The 21597-nt window shown below is 44.4% G+C and overlaps 1 protein-coding gene across 1 annotated transcript; it reads left to right on the top strand.

Moving 5' to 3' along the window:
- The first annotated feature begins 2 nt into the window (after positions 1 to 2).
- THOC7 (THO complex subunit 7) lies at positions 3 to 19704 on the top strand. Its single transcript, XM_075938503.1, has 8 exons — positions 3 to 178; positions 1543 to 1660; positions 4592 to 4719; positions 5078 to 5164; positions 9244 to 9301; positions 16373 to 16439; positions 16574 to 16643; positions 19269 to 19704. The coding sequence occupies exons 1-8, from the start codon at positions 160 to 162 to the stop codon at positions 19334 to 19336; spliced, it is 615 nt and encodes a 204-aa protein (XP_075794618.1). The 5' UTR covers positions 3 to 159; the 3' UTR covers positions 19337 to 19704.
- Positions 19705 to 21597: the final 1893 nt, after the last annotated feature.

Below are 21597 nucleotides of genomic sequence, written 5' to 3'. Positions count from 1 at the left end.
GCCCTCTCCCCCGCCGGCCGGTGGCGCGGCAGCGCGGGGCCCCGGGTCCGCAGGGAGCAGCTCAGGCCCCAGCCTCCGCCTCCATGGCTGCCGCGGCCCCGGCTGCATTGTGGGAAGCTGACCTCACTCGCCGCCGCCCCGCCAGCCGCCTGGGCCGCCATGGGCGCCGTGACCGACGGTGAGCGCGTCCCCGGGCCCGCCCGGGCCTCCCCTGCCCCCTTATAGCGCCCGGGACACGCGGGCCTCCCCCTATAGCGCCCGGGCCGGGCCGGGCCTCCCCTCCCCTTATAGCGCCCGGGACACGCGGGCCGGGCCGGGCCTCCCCTGCCCCCTTATAGCGCCCGGGACAACCGAACCGGGCCTCCCCTCATCCCCTATAGCGCCCGGGCCGGGCCTCTGCCCCCTCCCCGTTACCGGTCGGGCATCCCTCCTTATAGCGCCCCGGGCCAGGCTTTTCCCCGGTACCGCCCGGGCCCCGGGACACGCGGGCCTCCCCCTTATAGCGCCCGGGACAACCGAACCGGGCCTCCCCTCCCCCCTTATAGCGCCCGGGCCGGGCCTCCCCCCCCCCCCCCCGGCCAACCGAACCGGGCATCCCCTCCCCCCTCGGTACCGGCCGGGCCTCCCTCCTCATAGCGCCCGGGCCCCTCGGGCCAACTAGGCCTCCCCTCACCCCACTCCTCGGGCCGAGCCTCCCCTCCCCTCTTATAGCACCCGGGGCGGGCCTCTCCCCGTTACCGGCCGGGCCTCCCTCCTCATAGCGCCCGGGCCTCGCTTCCCTTCCCACCCCCTTATACCGCCCGGAGCTCCTCCGGCCCAGGCCTCCCCCCTTATACCGCCCGGGCCAGGCCTTGCTCTCGCCTCCCCCCTTTTACCGCTCGGGGCTCCCCCGGGGTGATAGCGGGCCGGGCCTCTCCCCCTCCCCCCGGCCAGAGCCTGCCTCTCAGGCCCCAGCTCGTGACCCAGCCCCACAGCGTTGGCCTCGGAGCGCCCCTCGCTCCAGAGACCACAGCGCTTTGGGGGGCCCCTACAGGTCCCTGGGGTGCCCCCCCATTCCCGGGTTTGCCCCCGTGTATTCCAGAGAGACCCCCCGCTGCTGGGGTTCCCAATGGGCCCCCGTCGGCTCCCAGCTCCTGCCTCCCGCACCCCAGCTGTGAACTCCAGGCTTCTCCCTTTTCCCCATGTCCCCTTCCCCTTCCAGAATCTCTGCCTACCAGCTGTCTTCCCTTCTTTCCCACTCCAGAGCTACCGCCCCCATCCACAGAAACAATCACACAACCCTAAGCACCAGGCAGGCCCCATTGCAGAATGCCCCCACTCAGACCTTCTCAATTTGGGAAATTAAGGGGGGGGGGGTACTTGTTGGCAGCGAAGTAATGGGGAAGGGAGGTTGGATACACCGAATACCCTACAGTCAACCATAGAAAATGTTCTCTTCAGTGCCAGGCTGTAATGGGAGGGATATTGTTCAAAACCAGGATCAATCATAACTTGAGGCTGTAACTTACCACGTTTTTAAAATATGATCTTCCTCTACTCTAGATGAAGTTATTCGTAAACGACTTCTAATTGATGGAGATGGTGCTGGTGATGACAGACGAATTAATTTGTTAGTGAAGAGCTTCATTAAATGGTGCAACTCTGGATCTCAAGAAGAAGGGTATTCCATTCTCTGTTTTTCTTCTTTAAAGCAATGTGGTCTAGATACCAGTAGTTCAGAGCCAAAAGCTTGTTTTGATTATAAAAACATTCATTTCATCTTAAAACAATTCATTTCATCTTAAAACATATTTTATTACATTTAAATAGGACCTTGCATTGTTTACAGTCCAAACTCTGCAGCAATTATGTAACCCAGATAATTAGTACTGTAGAGTCATTTTTTGCCAATTCCCTTGATATTAGTATTTTATTTAAAGCTCTAGGTCTTGGGGTTAAGTAATTGGATGGGAATGTCAGCTTTTTTTTTTCTTTACTTATCTACTCCCATTGATGTAGACTGAAAAGTTTGTACTCTAAGCACTCAAAAGCCAGAAGGCAAATAAAAAACCCTTTTAAAAAATCTCAATTTAAAGTGAATTATTTTTTAAGGCCTGATTCATTTTTTTAAAATATTTTGGGTTGGTAATAGTGAATCTACGCTGTTGCTTAAGCACTGTTGAGAGTTCAGTAGTGTTATAATCTTTCTGCTATAGCAACTGATTTTACAGGAACTCACAGCTGTAGTATAGTACAGAGTTTTTCAACTTTTTTTTTATAAAGTACCCACTTTAAAAAAAAAAAAATTATAAGTACCTCCAATACCTACATTTTTCAGACAGACAACATTTTTTTCTACCAGTGCAACACATTTGTTTAAACAACTTAATTGTAGCCGGGCGGGCCATGAAAATTTTTGGGTGTAAAAAGTACAAAAATAACAAAGTGCTGTAAGACTGACAACAAAAATTCAGTTTTCTCTCAATTTCAGTTGTGTTGACTTATCCCCCAGAGTTCTCTCGTGTACCCCTAAGGGTACTGATATCCCTGGTTTAGGAACTCTGGTATAGGATGACTGACAGATATGTCCTGGAGAAGATAGTATGTTGCTTTTGTTCCTCTGTATAAAAAAGTGTCAACGAAAAAGCCCATTAATTAAACTCCATTCAAAATGAAAGGGAGGACTTTATTAGAGACAACACTCTAAAACTAGATGCTTAGAGGAAGTTTTCTTTTGGGTGACTATAAGAGCATTCTGCAGAGCGTTCAGAGCAAGACGTTGTAAAATAGAACTGACAAAGTAGTCTAGGGCTGTTAAATTGCGGTTACCGAGCTAACAGAATAGTCGATAGGACTGCTATGCAGAGCTGCAGTGGGGGTAGCTCCGGGAGCCACCCATGCTGCAGCTCTGCGTTTTAAATGTAGTGAAAATCGTCGGGCTCTTACTACATTTTAAAGGTAGTGGCACCGTGTCTGCATGAGCCGGGACTGCTCGGTCCTGGCTTGTGCTGAGTCCAGCAGCCCCGTTTGTGGCAGCCAGGGTTAGCTGCGGGCAGGGGCTGCTGTCAGAGCAGCCCCTACCCCGGGCAGCCCTGGCCACCATGAACTAGCGCTGCTTCACGGCAGCAGCCCCTGTCCTTTGGGCAGGGCTCGCCGAACCGCACCGAACCCCGCTCACCAGGCGCGCATGTGCAGATCGCCCAAACCCGGCTCTTCCGGGTTGCAATCTACTCACCACAGGCAAGTAGATTGCATTATTTGTCGAGCCCTGCCTATGGGAGGGTCTCGGCTCCCTGCTGGGACTCGTGTGGACAGGGGATGCTTCACAGCAGCCTCCCCTATCTTCTCCCCGCTGCCTGTATTGGAGGGGGAGGTGGCACCCCGAAGCCAGTGCTGGGGGGAGACTCGCTTTTAAGCCGGCTTTCCCCAGCACCAGCTTGTCTCCACCTGGGGGGAGAGGGAATGCCACAGGGAGCGCAGGGCGAGGGGGGACTCAAGCAGTCCTGCTCCCCCCCTTGTTCATACTGGGGCACTTCAGCCTTTGAAATGTAGCAAGACACAGGGCTCTTGCTACATTTCAAAAGCTGAAGGGCCGCAGTGGGAACCAGCACAAGTTGGGACTGCTTCAGTTCCCTACTCACGCCGTGCCACTGCCTCCTCCGTCCTCTGCCCGGCTCTGGAGACTGTGCCTGGGGGAACTGGCTTTTAAGCCAGCTTCCCCCAGCACCGGCTCCTGCTCCCACCGCTTGCTGCCTCTATCTGCAAGAGGGGGAAGCAACTTGTCGAGTCACTACTCGACTATCCAATAAGCTTATGCTTATCAGATAGTCTACTAGTCACATCCCTAAAGTAATCCATATTGTAAATGAAATTTTATTCAAATTAGAGGCCAGTTTTAAATTAAATTATTAACCATTGGAGAACATATCAATAGAATGTTAGTGGTTTGACTTGTGAAGCATTGGATTCATACTAGAGGTCTGCAAACAACACAAAACATCCTTGTGTGGAAAGGTTACATGCACAAATTAAAAAACCTGCATCTTGCACTTATCAAAATAAGTATCTGAGCGCTGTGATGGAAAGCAGGAGTCACTGGAGCAAGGAACTTGTATTTCTGTACTATTCAATTTTAATGCTATCGTTGGATATACATTCCAAAACACCCATATAGAATCATACACATTATACAAAGAAAGAGAAGCTCTTTGGGGCAGAAATCCTGTCCTCTTGCATTTTTATGGCAGGAGCACCATGGAACTCTAATCCAAACGAGGACCTCTGAGTATCACTGAAATATAAATATTAAATACTAATCTCACTGGATAAGCAGCCTGCTATACTGAGACAGTTACAATCCATGAATCAGTCTATTATGTTAATACCTATTTGGCATCCTAAAAATAAACTGAAATACTTAATGCTTTAGTTAACCAGTGGTATATGTCTAATTAAATTTTCAAGAATTCTTACCTTAAATGTTTGCAATATTATATTTTTTCAATTGCTTTTATATTTGAGATATTTAGTCTTCCATGGCACTACAATAGTAAATGAATATTTCCATGAGAACTTTTTTTTAGCTGCTGCTTAACAATTTATCCACTTTTAGATACAGCCAATATCAACGCATGCTGAGTACTTTATCACAGTGTGAATTTTCAATGGGAAAAACTCTGCTTGTCTATGATATGAACCTCAGAGAAATGGAGAATTATGAAAAAATCTACAAAGACATAGGTAAAGAAAACTAAACTTACTAATCAGTATTTGTGGTAACATCTATAAGGCTTGATGTTTGAGACTCTGGCAGTTTTAGTATCATTTGTTTACTGTTTCTACAAATATATATGTATTTCAGTTTTTAATGAAAAACATGCACACACAGGTTTTGAATATCCTGCTAATATTTAAGTACAGATTCAAAATACACAAGGGGATACATCTACTAAAAATGTCCAATGGGGCCACAGGTTTGCAGTCAGTTGCACTCAGCGATATTGATGTTTAGAAAATTGACTTAATGACACTTTAAGTACTTTTGAATCAAATACTGTACCTCTTACCTTTTGGAATTCTTTTGGTTTTATTTGCAAAGAAAATAGTATAGCTGCAGCACATGAGAAGATTGCTGAATGTAAAAAGCAGATTCTGCAAGCAAAAAGAATACGAAAAAATCGTCAAGGTAAGGTTTTATTTTAGATGGAGCAAATGCCTTTACCTAAAGTTGCCTGTTTCTCATCTAAAAGGACTCTTTTGCTCATTGCCCAAGTCTAAACAAACAGAACATAAAAACATAAGAATGGCTATACTAGGTCAGTCCAAAGGTCCATCTACCCCAGTATCTTCTCACAGTGGCCAATGCCAGATGCCCCAGAGGGAGTGAACAAAATCGAGAATCATCAAGCAATCTCTCACATCACCCATTCCCAGCCTCTTCACAGAGGCTAGGGATACCATTCCTGCTCATCCCGACTCATAGCCATTGATTGACCCATCCTCCATGAATTTATCTAACTCTTTTTAAAGTCCCAGTTTTTTAATCTCTCTTCATATGGTACCCATTCCACCCCCTCATTCTTGTTGCCCTTTTCTGAACCTTTTCCAATAACAATATATCTTTTTTGACATGAGATGACCACATCTGCACGAGGTATTCAAGATATGGGTATACCATGGTTTTATATAGAGGCAAAGAATTCTAGTAGATTAGTAAGGCATGATTTCCCTTTACAGAAACCATGCTGACTTTTCCCCAACAAATTATGTTCATCTATGTGTCTGACAATTTTATTCTTTACTATAGTTTCCATTAATTTCCCATTACTGACATTAGACTTACTGGTCCGTAATTGCCAGGATCACTCTAGAGCACTTTTAAAATATTAGCGTCACATTAGCTGTCTTCCAGTCATTAGGTACAGAAGCTGATTTAAAGGATAGGATATAAACCACAGTTAATAGTTCTGCAATTTCACATTTGAGTTCTTTTAGAACTCTTGGGTGAATGCCATCTGGTCCTGGTGACTTGTTACTGTTAAGTTTATCAATTTGTTCCAAAACCTTATCTCATGATACCTCAATCTGAGGCAATTGTCCAGATCTGTCACGTAAAAAGAACGACTCAGGTTTGGGAATCTCCCTAACATCCTCAGCCATGAAAACTGAAGCAAAGAATTCATTTAGTTTCTCTCAATGACCTTTTAATCTTGAGTGCTGCTTTGGCATCTCAATTGTCCAGGGGCTCCACTGGTTGTTTAGCCGGCTTCCTGCTTCTGATGTACTTAAAGCACATTTTGCTATTACTTTTTGAGTTTTTGGCTAGTTGTTCTTCAAACTCCTTTTTAGCTTTTCTTATTATATTTTTACACTTAATTTGACAGAATTTATGTTGCTACCTATTTTCCTCACTAGGATTTAACTTCCACCTTTTAAACGATACCCTTTTATCTCTCACTGCTTCTTTTACTTCGGGGGTGGGCAGTAGGGCATCCATGAGCTGGACCCAGCCTTCCAAGTTCCTGGCCCCTCCCCTTCTCCCCGAGGTGGCCTGGGGCCACTTCAAAAATTTCTGGAGTGACTCCCCCCTGTCTAAAATTGATAATTCCTGTTTTACTTGGTTGTTGAGCCATGGCGGCTTGTTTTGTTTTTGTTTTTGTTCTCTTACTGTTTTTTTTAAGTTGGCGTATATATTTGAGTGTCCATGCAGCTTGCAGGGATTTTACTGTTGTCACTGTACCTTTTAATTTCTGTTTAACCTCCTCATTTTTGTGTAGTTCCCCTTTCTGAAATTAAATGCCACAGTGTTGGGCTGCTGAGGTGTTTTTTCCACCACAGGGATGTTAAATTTTATTACATTATGGTCACTATTTCCAAGCAGTCCAGTTATAATTTACTCCTTGGACCAGATCCTACCACTCCACTTAGGACTAAATCAAGAATTGCCTCTCCTCTTGTGGGTTCCAGAAGCAGCTGCTCCAAGAAGCAGTTTAAGGTATCAAGAAATTTTATTTCTGCATCCCGTCCTGAGCTGATGTGTACCCAAGTTGATATGGGAATAGTTGAAATCCCCCACTATTAAAAGGTTTTTGGAGTTTTTTGGATAGTATTTCCCTTAGCATTTCTTAGTCTTTATCATGGTCCTGGTCAGTAATATATCCCTACTGCTATATTCTTATTATTAGAGCATGGAATTACTACCCATAGAGATTCTATGGAACATTTTGGTTCATTTCAGATTTTTACTTCATTTGATTCTACATTTTCTTCCAGTATATTTTGTACCCTGGTATGACTGTGTCCCAATGATTGTCCCTCATTCCACTAAGTTTCTGTGATACCTATTATATCAGTATCCTCCTTTAATACAAGGCACCCAAGTTCACCCATCTTATTATTTAGACGTCTAATATTTGTGTATAAGCAATTTAAACATTTGTCACTATTTATCTGTCTGCCATTTCCTGATGCATTAGGCTCTTTTTCATTTGATTGTTTCTCATCTGATCTTACCCATACGTTATCATTTTCCATGCTCTCCTCTTTACTAGAACATAGAGAATCTCTATTAATAGACCTTCCCCTAAGAGCTGTCTCTGTCCGATGCACATGCTTCTCCGCACCAATCAGCTTTTCCCCAGCCCTTAACATTAAAAAGTTTATAGAACAGTTTTTAAACTAAGTGCCAGCAATCTGGTTCCGTTTTGGTTTATCCTTCTTATATACGCTCCCCCTTTCCGAAAGTTTTCAAATGGAAGTTTAGCCATCAAGGGAAAAAAATCTGATGTTAGATTTTTATTTTTTAGGTCAAATGTAAAATTTTAAATGCACTTAGTAGGCCAATTTGTGATGAGTATTTAGACTCTAATCCTTCTAAACATGCTTCATTTTACAAATTCTAAATAATCACATTCAATTTAATGGGGCTACTCACAATCTGTGTAGCTAAGCATCTGCTTAAGTCTTTGCAAACAGGGATGTTGGACCTCCATAAGCTAGAACTCTCTGGTCTGGCAACATCCATGGTGCAGCAGGACTACGGATGTTCCCCCCCCCCCCCCCCAGTGCGCTGCAAGTGGGGGGAACCCGGTATGATGCAGGGGAGGAGGGCGGCGTGCAGCTCAGCTGGGCTGCGTTGGGGGCAGGAGTCAGGAAGCCTGGTGCATGGCTCAGCTGGGATGGGAGGGGGGAGGCCTGGGAGCTGGCACATAGCGCAGCTGGGCTGGGGCGGGGGGAGCGGGAAGCTGAGTGAGCAGCATGGGGAGAGGGGAATGGGAAGCCACACAACCCAGTTCGGCTTCCTGGGGAACTGGGAAGTTGGGGGGGATTTGACCAGCAGCAGGGTGACCAGAAATGACCTCCCCTAGTCTGGCAAAATCCCTGATTCAGGACCAGGGAGGTCCAACCTGTACAAGATAAGACTTTTTTAAATACAGTATCATACCATTGTGCTAAAACCGTAGCTGTATGTGGGTATTTATCAAGATGTGTGTTAGATTAAGAGGCTGAAAACCATGTGTATTTAAAGTACACAGCAAACCATGTTAGAGATGTTAGAGTATAACTGATTACCTGTTTAACCAGTAAGTTTGGGTGGTGGCTTTACTGTGGCAGGGCAAAGGCTGACTGACGGGGAGGAGGCTTTGCAGTAGCCTCATCCCCAGGAGTGGGGCGGGCAGGAGCTGGCCCCACCCCTAACGAGGCTGTGCTGTGAGCTCTGATACTACAGAGCCCACAGCGCTGGTAACCGTGTACAGGGCGTCCCTGCTATAAGTCACCCCGGTAAACATCTAAAGTCATTGACATTTGAAGGAACTGAAGCATTATAAGTCCTCCCATTCCCCGCTCTTAAGTCATGCAAAAAAACCAAACAAAACCAAACCACTCCAGTTTGTACAAATGAAGTCAGCCGAGTGAAAAAAATTCCCCACTTTTAAGTTGTTTCGATATAAGTCCAAGTTTTTTGGAACGTATCTTGGACTAACAGCGAGGATGGCCTGTAACTGCTGAGATTTTCAGTGGTTACACAGTTACCCTATTACATAATTTTGAATATCCCTAAAGTATACTTGCACTACAAATGGGTATAAAGGTTGAACAATAATGAAAAATTATTAGAGGAGATAAACTACCATTGTACTCCCAGGTCCAACCCTTCAAATACTTAGTGCTTGTGCTTTCCTCTGAGTAGTTCTATTTACTGGATTAGGCTTTATTAATCATCATCCAAAAGATTTAAAAAGGTTGGTTTTTTTTCCCTTTCAGAATATGATGCATTGGCTAAAGTAATACAGCACCATCCAGACAGGCATGAAACATTAAAGTAAGTATAGGACTGAATGAAATGAGCATAAGTCAACTACTATTTTGTCCCTTAACATATATCATTCATTTTATTATGGATCTTTCGTATTTAAATTAGATCATATTGTAGAGGTTTAGTTTAATAATCAGTCTGCAAAATATTTTTGCTTATGACCTGCAACAAAGAACAAAGTGCATTTATTGGTGTCCTGTTTTGGAAACAAACTTACTTTTACATCTAAAGAGAGAGAAGATGAATAGACCCCACTCAATGAATGATATATAAGCAACAGACCTACACTTAACTATTCTTAGGCATGTATACACAGACCTCCTATTTTCTTCTAGGGCACAAGAATCAGATCATAGATTTAAAGTTGATTTTTAGTAACAAAACAAAAATATATGTTTGGTAAAGTATACTTGGTTGCTAGGTGTTGTAAAGCAACTGGGGGGAGGAGGGGAGAATAGATTAAAGTACAGAGAATTGCTTCCCTGGGATTCAGCTTTAGATACAGTAGATGGACAGGGGAGCACGTACTTAACACAGAGCAGTTTAACCAAACAACAAAACAACATAATCTGATCAAGTCTAACTAAAAACATTCCCTATCTATTCACATGTTTGTACTGCCAAGGTCCAGCTCATTTCTAGGTATGGGTATTCTTTTTCTGGGCATGGGTATCCCTGTGGTTCAGTTCATCTCCCGCCTCCCCCCCCAGCTCCTAGTTTTAAAACACCAATCAAGAAAACACCAAGCAGCTTCCCTTTCCATTCTAATCTCACCAATTTCTTCCTGTTGGTTCTCCTGACAACATTTCCTAGCTACCTGGGTTTAACCCTTTAGGTACTGAATGCCAGGATGTTTAAAAAAGAACAGCACTCCTCCCATCCATCAAATCCCTTTACATGCAGGTGATATGTAAGGCATTTAATCAATCCCTATTTCATACCTAAGCTAACAAAACATTGTCATACTCTCATTAAAAAGAGAATGGTCCAAAGCAGTGTTTCTCAACCTGTGGGGGTACTTGAGAGAACTCGGGAGCATATGTCAACACAACTGAAATTTGGAGAAAACTGGATTTGTTAAGTTTTACTGCGCTTTATTATTTTTGTACTTTTTACACCCAAAAATTTCATCGCCCGCCTGGCTACGATTAAGTTGTTTAAACAAATGTGTTGCAATGGTAGAAAAAAATTGTGTGTGTCTGAAAACTGTAGGTACTGGGGGTACTTATATTTTTTTTTCCTAAAGGGGGCACTTTATAAAAAAAGGTTGAGAAACACTGTTAAAAAATGTCGCAAAGTGGAAAAATTGTATCCATTATTTTAAAAAGACCCTAGGAATTATCTGGATAATTATAGATTTGCAAGCCTTATGTCCATATCTGACAAGTTGGTGGAATTGATAATTAAGACCAATACCAAAACATTTAGAAGATCATGATCCAATAGGGTCTTACCAACACAGATTCAGCAAAAGCAAATTGGATCCGACTAATCACTTAGAATTCTCTGAATGTGTCAGTAAAGGAGTGGCTAAAGGAGAACCTGTTAATTTAAATAAACCTCCAAGAGGCCTTCAACAAGGTACCTCACAAGTGGCTACTAGAGGAGCTAAGTACTCATGGGTGAGAGGAAAAATATTGTCTTGAATCAAAAAGGATCTGCAAGAGAGAAAGCCAAAAGAAGGATTTTATATCCTAGCAAAAGATTAACAGTAGGGCTATGTCTACACTGGCAGCTTCTTGCGCAAGAACTCTTTTGTGGAAGAGTTCTTGTGCAAAAACTCTTCCAGAAGAGAGCATCTACACTGGCATGTGTTTTTGCGCAAGAGCATCCATGCCAGTGTAGACGCTCTTTCACAAGAAAGCTCTGATGGCCATTTTAACCATAGGGCTTTCTTGTGCAAGAAATTAATGTTGCCTGTCTACACTGGTCTCTTCTGGAAGAGCTCTTGTGCAAAAGGGCTTCTTTCTGAGCGGGAGCGTCAGAGTTCTCACTCAAGAAGCCCTGATTTTATACATTAGAACGTCAGTTTACTTGCGCAAGAACATGCGGCCAGTGTAGACAGGCAGCAAGTTTTTGCACAAGAGTGGCCGCTTTTGCGCGAGATCGCACCGGTGTAGACACAGCCACAGGTGTCTTAAGGATTTGGACTAGCTCCAGTGTTTAGAGTAGTGATCGATCTGGAAAGGTCACAAAATGTGCAGACGACAAAGTTATTCAAGATGGTCAGAATCAGAGAAGATCATGAGGAACCTGAAAATGACCTAAACCTGATGATGGGAGATAAAAATCAGTATTGATAAAAAGCAATAGAAGGGAAAAAAATGTAAACTACTTACATCTTACAGGGTTCTAAATTAACTGCACCAGTACAGATAGGGCACCTGGGACATCACTGTAAACAACTAAATGGAGACCAATGACTGTCAGAAAAAAAAAAAACACAGTGTTAGGAATCATAAGAAATGGGATGGAGAATAAATACTGAACATTTTAATGTCTTTGTGGTGCACTCAGCAATACCGATCACCTGATTTCAAAAAGAACATCATAGAACTGGAAGAGAGTCAGAGAAGAGTGACGAACATGACCAAAGACCTGGAAAAACTCTTAGGAGGAGAGTGATTGTAGAGGCTGGTATTGCTTGCCTTAGAAAGAAGAGGGAGAAGGGGCCATTAGAAAAGTACATGAAAATAATGAGTGTTAGAGAGCAGGTAGAACAGGAGCTTCTGTTCTTTCCTATAATGCAACAATAGGAGCATATGAAACGAAATGGTAGGAAATTCAAAACCAACAAAAGGAAATACACTTTCAAGATGTGTCACTTATTACTACAAGAAGTCAGCAAGATTTTTTTTAAAGTATATAGATTAAGAATGTTCGGAGTTATAATTAGTGACCACATCATTTTTAGAAGGAATATTAAACCGTGTGCATTGATGCGTAAGCCAGTTTCTAGCTAGTAGAGAGTTGGGTGAGACCTAATGGCAGATCAGGGCAGATTAATCCACATAAGCCACTGCAGGGTTCTTACCCTTTAAGCTGCGTGGCCGTGCAGCTGCCTGTTAAGCCCCATGCAAGAGCTTGGGGCTGCAGCTGGGAGAAATACCTCTCCCCAAGCTCTGAAGCTACTGTGGCTAGCAGAAAAACACCCCTCCTCACCAGCCCCAAATTGGAGCTGCCACAGCCAGGGGAGAGGAGTCTCTCCCAGCTGGGCCCTACCCAGCCTAGCCCAGACCTGCCCTAGGTGGGGGACAGGTGCCTCTCCTACAGCCATGGCCACTGGAGCTCTTGGGGCAGTAGAGAAGCACCTCTCACCTAGCCCTGAGCTGCTTCAATGAGAGTGCTAGAGGTAGTCTTCTGTCACCAGGGCAGCCTGCACCCCAAGCCCTCAATCACCCCCCAGGACCTGTACCTTAGCTGAAGCGGTCACCCTCTTGTACCCCAACTCCAGCTCTGAGCTCCCTCCTGTACCCCAACCCATCGGCCCCATCCTCACCACACACTGTGCATGTGCGGAATGCCTTGTGTTATATGCACCTATAGGGAGATGATGTATCAAAAGTCATTCTGTACATGGACATAACAATTAGAGGAAACACTGGTTCTTCAAGAGACTTTTGTCGACAAAACTATACCTGCATCTACACTGCTGCTGAGTTCTGTCGACATAACGTCGACAGAACTCAGCAGTTTTGTCGACGGCTGTAAACCTCATTCTACGAGGAATGCCTTTTGTCGACAAAGTTCTGTCGACAGAAGGCGTTATTGCATCTACACTTTCATGTTGACAAAGCAGCTTGCTTTGTCGACAGAACTGGATGTAGTCTAGATGCTCTTTGTTGACAGAAGCTTTGTCTACAGTATCTCCCCCCCCCACCCTGCTCCTCAGTTCCTTCTCTACTGCCTCCGGCTACAGATGGACTGAAAAACCAGTTAAAGTTCATTATAATTGTTAATTAATTAGTTTTAAATAATTACTTCATTAGTTAAAAAAAAATATATATATATATATATGGAGAGAAGAAAAGAGAGAGAGAAATATTAATTAGTATAAGGGGTTTTCTTCCTTTTTTTCCCAGCTAATCCCTCCTTGAAGTCTTTGGCTACTTACAGGGACATGCCTTGATCACCTGGCTTTAAACGCTGCACTTCATGTAAAGACCGTATTCCACTCTCGGACGGTCATTCACAATGCGTTCTTTGTCTTGGAGAGCAGCATATCTCTCAAATACCCTCACTGCACGAAGCTAAAATCACAGGCGTGGAAAGACAGAGACCTATGACTCAAATTGGTTTTATTAGAAAACTCACTTCCAGCAGCCTCCGATCTGGGTCACCAACCCGAGGAACCTTATCAGCGGGGATCCAAAAAGCGAGCCTCCTCAGTGCCTCAAGGGGCTATGGCACCGAAACTGCCATCCCCCTCACGGCCAGCGCCAAGAGCAGCGGCGGCACCGCGCCTCAGCACCTATGACGCCGGTGGCTGAGCCCAAGGAACCTATGTTCCAGAGTCTCCTTCTACTCACCAGAACCATCCGTCTCCATGACAATAGATGCATCTCGTACAGGATGGGGTGCCCATCTACATCATCATACCTGCCAGGCAGGGCCTGTGGTCCAGCACCAACAAGAATATGCACATTAACGTCCTAGAACTGAGGGCAGTCAGGAATGCGTGCGCCAAATTTCTCCCATTCACCGCCAACAGCCACATCAGACTGCACAAGACAATGTCTCAGCAATGTTTTATATAAATTGTCAGGGCAGAGCCCAATCTCGAGCACTCTGCACAGAGGCCATACCACTTTGGAACTGGTGCCTGAAATGCAACACAATTATCACCTCAGTGCATCTTTCAGGCATCCTGAATACAACAGCAGACGCACTCAGCAGAGCCCTCCCAGCCGAGCACGAGTGGCAAATGAATCCGCACATATTGGTGGGCATCTTTTGCCGATGGGGTCACCCTACCATAGATCTGTTTGCCATGCAGTCCAACAGTCAAAACCCCCTTTTCTGTTCCAGGGCAGGAATAGGAAAGGGATCAATGGGGGATGCCTCTCTCATTACATGGACGTCCCACCTATTCTACGTATTTCCTCCGAAACCCCTGTTGAATAGGGTAGTTCACAAAATAAGGAAGAACAGGGCCTGTCTCATACTTAAAGCACCAGCATGGCCTCACCAGCCATTGTTTCCCTTCCCATCACCATGTCCCACCAATCCACTTACCTTGCATCAGGGATCTCCTTCTTCAGCCGGGGTCCCAAGACGCCCACCCGAACTTCCACTCACTACACCTGAAGACATGGCTCCTGGATGGTTCTCCAGCCTAGAGTTGACTTGCTCACAGAAAGTACAGTCCTTCCACACAGTAGGGCACAGAGTACCTGCAAGACTTACCTTCAGAAATGGAAAAGATTCTTGACGTGGTGTGCGTGTCACCAGTTGGTTCCTTCAAGAGCCCCTTTACCTACCATCCTCGACTATCTTCTGTACCTTGAACAAGCGGACCTCGCAATGAGCTCCATTAAAGTTTACCTTACAGCTATTTTACAACCTTCCACTCTAAGACAGATGACTTGTCCATATTTGCTCATCCACTCACCAAGAGGTTTTAAAGGGCCTGCAGGCACTTTATCCAGATATCAGTCCACCAATGCAACCGTGGGACCCGCATTTAGTATTGAATGCTCTAACGAGGCTGCCCTTCGAATCAATGGCGATGGCCTCCTTATTACACTTGGCCATGAAAACGGTTTTCCTGATAGCCATTACCTCGGCCAGACGGGTAGGAGAGATCGCAGCCCTAATGGCGGACCCCCTATGTACTATCTTCTTTAAAGACAAGGTCACCTTATGTACCCATCCCAAATTCCTCCCCAAAGTACACTCATCCTTCCTCCTCAACTAGACAGTACACCTTCCCACCTTCTTCCCGAAGCCACACGCCAACTCTTTTGAGATGAAAATGCACACACTAGAGCTGCGCAGAGCGCTCTTCTTTTACTTGGCGCGAACGAGACTGTTCGGAGCATCTCCCAGACTATTTGTTTCAATAGCAAACCACAATAGGGGCCCGGCCGTCTCATCACAGAGACTCTCCCACTGAATCTCTGATTGCATCAAGTTCTGCTACACACAGTCAGATGTGCTCCCTCCAGAGAACATATGGGTGCACTCAACCAGGGCCATGGTTATCTCGATAGCATTCTTCAGTAAAGTACCTGTAAGAGACATCTGTGCAGCTGCCATGTGGTCCTCCGGCCACACATTTGCAAAGCACCAGGCACTTGTGCAGGGACCTCCTTCCAACCTGAAACTAGCTAAGGCAGTTCTTTCCACCGCTTCTCTGCCAGATACGAAGTCCCTACCTCCCTAGCAGGGAATTGCTTTGTAGTCACTTCATATGGAGCATCCACGAGGACATCTCTCTCGAAGAGGAGGTTACTCGCCTCGATAGTAACTGACGTTCAAGATGAGTGTCCCTGTGGGTGCTCCACAACCCTCCCTTCCTCCCCTCTACTTCGGGATCCTGGCCTTCCTAAGCCATGTTTTCGGGGTAGAGATGGAACGATGGGGTGAGGGAGGGGGATCGCTCATGCACAAGGCCTGTAGTTTAACAGCGTGCGACTGCTGGTGCATGCCTGCATGGCTCCAGGGACACTGCCATGAAATATCCGATCTGAGGCTCGGCAGCGGCACACCCATCTAATGTGGAACTCCCATAAGGACACTCATCTCAAAGAACGTCAGTTACTATCGAGGTGAGTAACCTCCTCTGCCTCCATTATCTACTAAAGCATCTGGTTCCAGCCACTATCAGAAATGGGATACTTAACTAGATGGACTTTGGGTCGGAGTCAGTCTGGCAATTCTTGTATTCCTTTCTGTCGTTATTTCTGATATGCTCCACTGTGCCCTCCTGTTATTGCTCTTACAGCACGCAGTGCTTGATGAAATAGTGCATACTTGTGAAAAAATCAGATTAAATTACTTTTAATAATTCACAAAAGCTGTATGTAATCTGTTAATACACTTTGTACTATGACGGTTATTGGAATTTATTTGCAGGCAGCTAGAAGCTTTGGGAAAAGAACTTCAACATCTTTCTCACATTAAAGAAAATGTTGAAGATAAGGTAGGAGCTTTCTTTCTATATTTGTATTCACATAAACATAATTATGAGAAATCTTCTGAAAGTTTCAATAGAGTATGTATATCCACACTTAAATTTGCCATACTTTAGTTGGTGGGTTGTCTTTGTCATTCTAGCTGGAGTTGAGACGAAAGCAGTTCCATGTGCTTCTGAGTACCATCCATGAACTTCAGCAAACTTTGGAAAGTAAGTGATTTCTACGTGAAAACGTAAGGACCAAATCCTCCTTCTGTGTTCACTCAGTAGTTCTATTACAGTCAGTGAGACAACTTCCATGAACAAGAAAAGGAGAATGTCTGTCTTTTTTCCAGTTAGTTTATACAGAATAAAGCCTTCTAGCACTGAAATTACTAAAATTGTAGTAGTATCTATATTTCTCATCTTAAACTACAGCTTGAACCTCTTGTCCCACACTCTCTGAACCTGACCAGTGCCAAACCAGAGAATTTACTGAACCAAGGCAGGTCAATAGTGTCTATCAGCATTGCCAACGCTTCCACTGCTTGCTGGACTGTTAGAAGATATTTAGGGGTAAATTAGAGCTAACTAACAGCACCAAGCACTGAGCGCCAGGACTGGAGGCTGTAAACAAACTTTATGGAATCGTGGGAAACTTGGCCTCTCCCATGATAAGTGGACATCCGGCTAACGAACATCATGCCGACAACTGATGTTGCCAGATCAGAGAGGGCTGGACTAGAGAGGTTCAACCTGTACTGCATTCAGTACTACAGTCAGAGAATATTTTTCTAAAATTAAAAAAAAATCTACTCAAACTTTATTCTAGCAGCTAGTTATGATGGAGTAGAGTAGCATCAAACCTCTCTGCTGCCAATAAGGTCTATGCAAATCGTTCATAGTCTTTAATAAAACTCCTTTGAAATTTGATTTTTTTTCTAAATGTAAAAATAGCTGTTACCCTTCATACGTATTTGTTGAACTAACCAAAAATGTTTTTTGTTTCTGTAATTTACTGATACGGCTCCTATTTCTGTGGTATTGGACATCTCAATCCTTACTGTATTTATCCTAACACCACCCCTCTGATATAGGTAAATTAATAGAGAATCGAGGCCCAGAGAGTCTTTATTCCCAAGGGCCATGCAGGACGTCTGTGGCAGAGTACAGAATTGAACTTGGATGGCCTGAGTCCCGCACTCGCATCCTAACCCCCAGACAATTTTTTCTGATCTAAATCTTCAGATCGTATACTCTGACCCCAGGCGTTTACCTGTTCCAAACAAAACCTGTTCCTGTCTTTCCAGAACTGAATATCTGACATAACTAAGATTACAATTTTGTCATGGAAGTTTTTAATAATTTCACAGCAGAGGTGCAGATGAAAAGCGTTAAATTAGTCAAGTATTAGTAGTTCTCTAGTAAAGGAGTTCAGAACAGGGGTCGGCAACCTTTCTGAAATGGTGTGCCAAGATTTAACTCCCCTGCCCTGGGCCGCGCCACTCTTCTGCGTGTGTGTGGGGGGGAGGACTCTCTCCACCAATACCGCATTTGGTCTCCTGCCCTGAGCTCCGCTCCGGCTTTTCCTGTGATGCTTTCACAGTTTCACTTTTTTTTTCAACATTAAGTGATTCATATTAAACATAAAATAAAAAGAGAACCCCAAAATAAACACCCCAAATCTTTGTCAATAATAAAGCAACTAAAACAATAAAAATGATCATTAAAATACAAATTTAAAAATAATTAACTATTCTTATAAAATACAAAAAATAATACTACTTAAAATATTTTAAAAGCTCAATAAAACACACACACACACACACACACACACACACACACACACACACACACACACACACACACACACACACACACACACACACACACACACACACACACACACACACACACACACACACACCCCTTACTACTCATGTTCGGTGGCTGCTCCAGCTCTATGGGATCTAGTGCACCACAGGCAGGGACGCTTCAGACTGGCAGGATCAGCCCCCACCTCAGCTGAGGCCGCTGCCTGACATATGGTCTTCAGCTCTGGCCCCAGCCAGGCCCACCAGAGCAGCTGCCACCCGACATGAGGCCTCTGTACGTGGCTGAGCTTCTGCTGCGTGCCACTCTAAATCAGCTCATGTCGTAGGTTGCCGTCCCTGGTTCAGAATATGAAAAGCCACTCTTAAGCAAGGGCATTAGTAATGGAAGCTGTGATACATAAATTTTGTACATTGATATTACAGGATTCTCTATATGCAAATGAACAAAAATTCAGGCCTGGTCTATACTAGATCAGGCAGGTTGGCTTAAGGTATGCAACTCCAGCTACGCAAAATGAATAGCTGGAGTTGGATTACCTTAAACCAAGCTGTGGTGGTGTCCACACAGCAGGAGGCCGATGGGTTCAAATGCTCCCATCGGCTTCCTTTACTCCTCGCAGAAGGAGTACTGACACCGACAGGGGCTGGCCTCAGTGTTCAATTTATGGGTCTATACTAGATCTGCTAAATCAACCACTAGAAGATCGACCTTAGGAGCGTCGATCTTCTGGTAAGTACAGACATGCCCTAAGTGTTGTAATAGCAGAAACGGAACCAATTCAGGGGCAAATATCAGTCTTTCCTTTGAATGTAGTGTGTTTTCTTTTTCTTTTTTCTTTTTTTGGGGGGAGGGCGGCATCACAGTCTTAGTTATTTAATATTCTGTATAATGTAGTGCTAAACCACAGATCTTAGCTCACTAATGCATAAAGTTTATATTGGGATAATATTTTCCAGTAAAGTTTATACATAAATATCAAGATTGAGCATGTTTGATTAATAGCCACAATCTAAATTTCAGATGATGAAAAACTTTCAGAAGCAGAGGAGTCCCAAGAAACTCACATGGAAGAAGAGACTAAACAGTAGACAGACTTTGGACTTACTCAAGAATTTCCATAGCTTCTGAATTTGTGCCGAAACTCGTTATCTTGAAACTTTTCTAAGAAATTAAATCTTGCGGCTGTTTTTTGTGAATTTGTATGAATACCAGGGTTTTTTTTAAGACAAATACAAAAAATCTTGTTTTGTTAGTGCTACAGTAAAACAGTTACTGCTCAAGTAACAAGCCTTCATATACGTGTGGGCAGCACTCCAGTATTACACAAAAAGCTTTAGATTGTTTTGTGAACCAGGAAAATATTTCAGGCTTGTCAGTTCCAGAGTGTAAAACATTCCTGTATAGTAATCTGCTAAGATGCTAACACGGTGTTGAAATAAAACATGTTTACAAATAATTTCCTCCTTTCTTTTGAGTGTTTACAATGAAGCAGTAAGGCCCTGATTTTGCATTGAGCCTCACAGTCAGGATTCCTGTGTCTGCTTGCAGGTGCAGTCATGCCAGTGGCCTCTTCCCATATGCACGAGTTCAAGCTACACGACCCAGATACAGGTTTGGAATCTAAGCCTGGACCAAATGCTTTGCTGGTCGTTTCAGCGTAGCAGCCATGTTGTCTATTTTAGAACCCACCCATGAAAGTCAGTAATCATTCCTTTGTTTCAAATCCAGTATAAACTTTGAGAATCATCTTACCGTAGTATATGAAAGTATAAGAGAGACTTCTCAGACACTTCGCCAAAGAATTAATGTCCACAAAACAGACATCAGATATCTTCACAAGGAAAAACCTGTCAGTCTGCATTTCAGCCTACCTGGACATAGTCTTAACGACCTTACTACAGGCATCTTACTTCAAAGAGGCTTTAACACCCGATTAGAGAGAGAAACTTCAGAACTTTCATTCATGCTTAAATTTGACACTTTACGAATGGGCCTTAACACAGATGCTAATTACCTTACACATTAAATGACAGCTTTCCCACTTATCACCCCTGATTAGCCATTCATTGACTTATAAACAGCTATTCCCTCCCTCTGTCTCCCACGCCCCACCTTACGTAAGAACGGCCGTACTGGGTCAGACCAAAGGTGCATCTAGCCCAGTATCCTGTCTGCGGACAGTGGCCAGCACCCGGTGCCCCAGAGAGGGTGGACCAAAGACAATGATCAAGTGATTTGACAATGACCTTCTGTTCTAAATCTGAAGACAATGACCTTCTGTTCTAAATCTGATTTGTCCGTTTAATAATGTATTCACTTTTTTCCTTGTATTCCTTTGGTATATATGGTCATGCCAATTCTCTTCCAGCATATGATCTGAGGAACTGGGTCTGGCCCACGAAAGCCATCACCTATTAAACCATCTTGTTAGTCTTTAAAGTGCTACATAGTTTTTCCTTTTTTTTTTTTAACATCTGAGGGTACGGTTTAGTGCACAGCGAGCTGGGATATAAACAGCACAGTAGCTTGTCATGCTCAAACTGGCCATGTGAATCCTGCTACCACACACTTAAAAGGTCCCTGGTGTACTTTGATCTCCTTGACTTTGAAATGGGAGTAAATCAAAGTGCACTATGGCCCTTTTAGAGCAGGTTCCACATGGCCCATTAGCAGGCCACAGTAGGCTGGCGCTGTAGATTTACATCCTAACTTGATACAAAGTAACTAGCCATATAGACAAAGCTTTAGTGTTGTATTAGATCCTCCTCTTCCCTCATCTCAGTTTTTTCTGTGCTTTGACACACACTGAACACCTGTAGGTCCGCGGGACTTGCAGCTCCAGCCCACGGCACTAGAAATGGAGCAAATTCAGACCGTCTATGGACCTCAGACACGTCCAGTTGCAAGCATGTTCTCCTTTGCTATTCTCAGCAGGAAGACAAGCCACTCAATGCAAAGTAATTACCAGAAGCTTGGATGCCTCTGTAAGTGGCTGATTTTTCCAGACGAATGGGATTGTTTTAAAAGGCAATAATTCAGCAGGAAAATGTGAGTTTAAAAAGCTACTAGGTTCAGACTTGAGTGCCAAGATTCCTGGATCTTTTCCCAAACCCCCTCTTCCGGCCTTCAAATAATCCCCCAACCACCCCACAAACCACCCGAAGCAAAGTCCCTACAGACTGGATCACACCAGTGCAAAGCAGCATCAGACCCTTCCTGAACAAATGCAAAACCTGCAGAGAGCTCTCCACTGTTGCGGGGATCAGTAGCCCCCCCACTCCCCAACACCAGCGGAGCAGTCCTAGTTTTTAAGGGCTGGTATTCCGCCCTTAATAGCTGTCAGATTTAG

The sequence above is a fragment of the Pelodiscus sinensis genome, chromosome 11 (assembly GCF_049634645.1).
Source record: "Pelodiscus sinensis isolate JC-2024 chromosome 11, ASM4963464v1, whole genome shotgun sequence".
Taxonomy (NCBI): Eukaryota; Metazoa; Chordata; order Testudines; family Trionychidae; genus Pelodiscus; species Pelodiscus sinensis.
The sequence above is the reverse complement of the archived record's forward strand: the minus strand, read 5'-3'. Positions and strand labels throughout refer to the sequence as shown.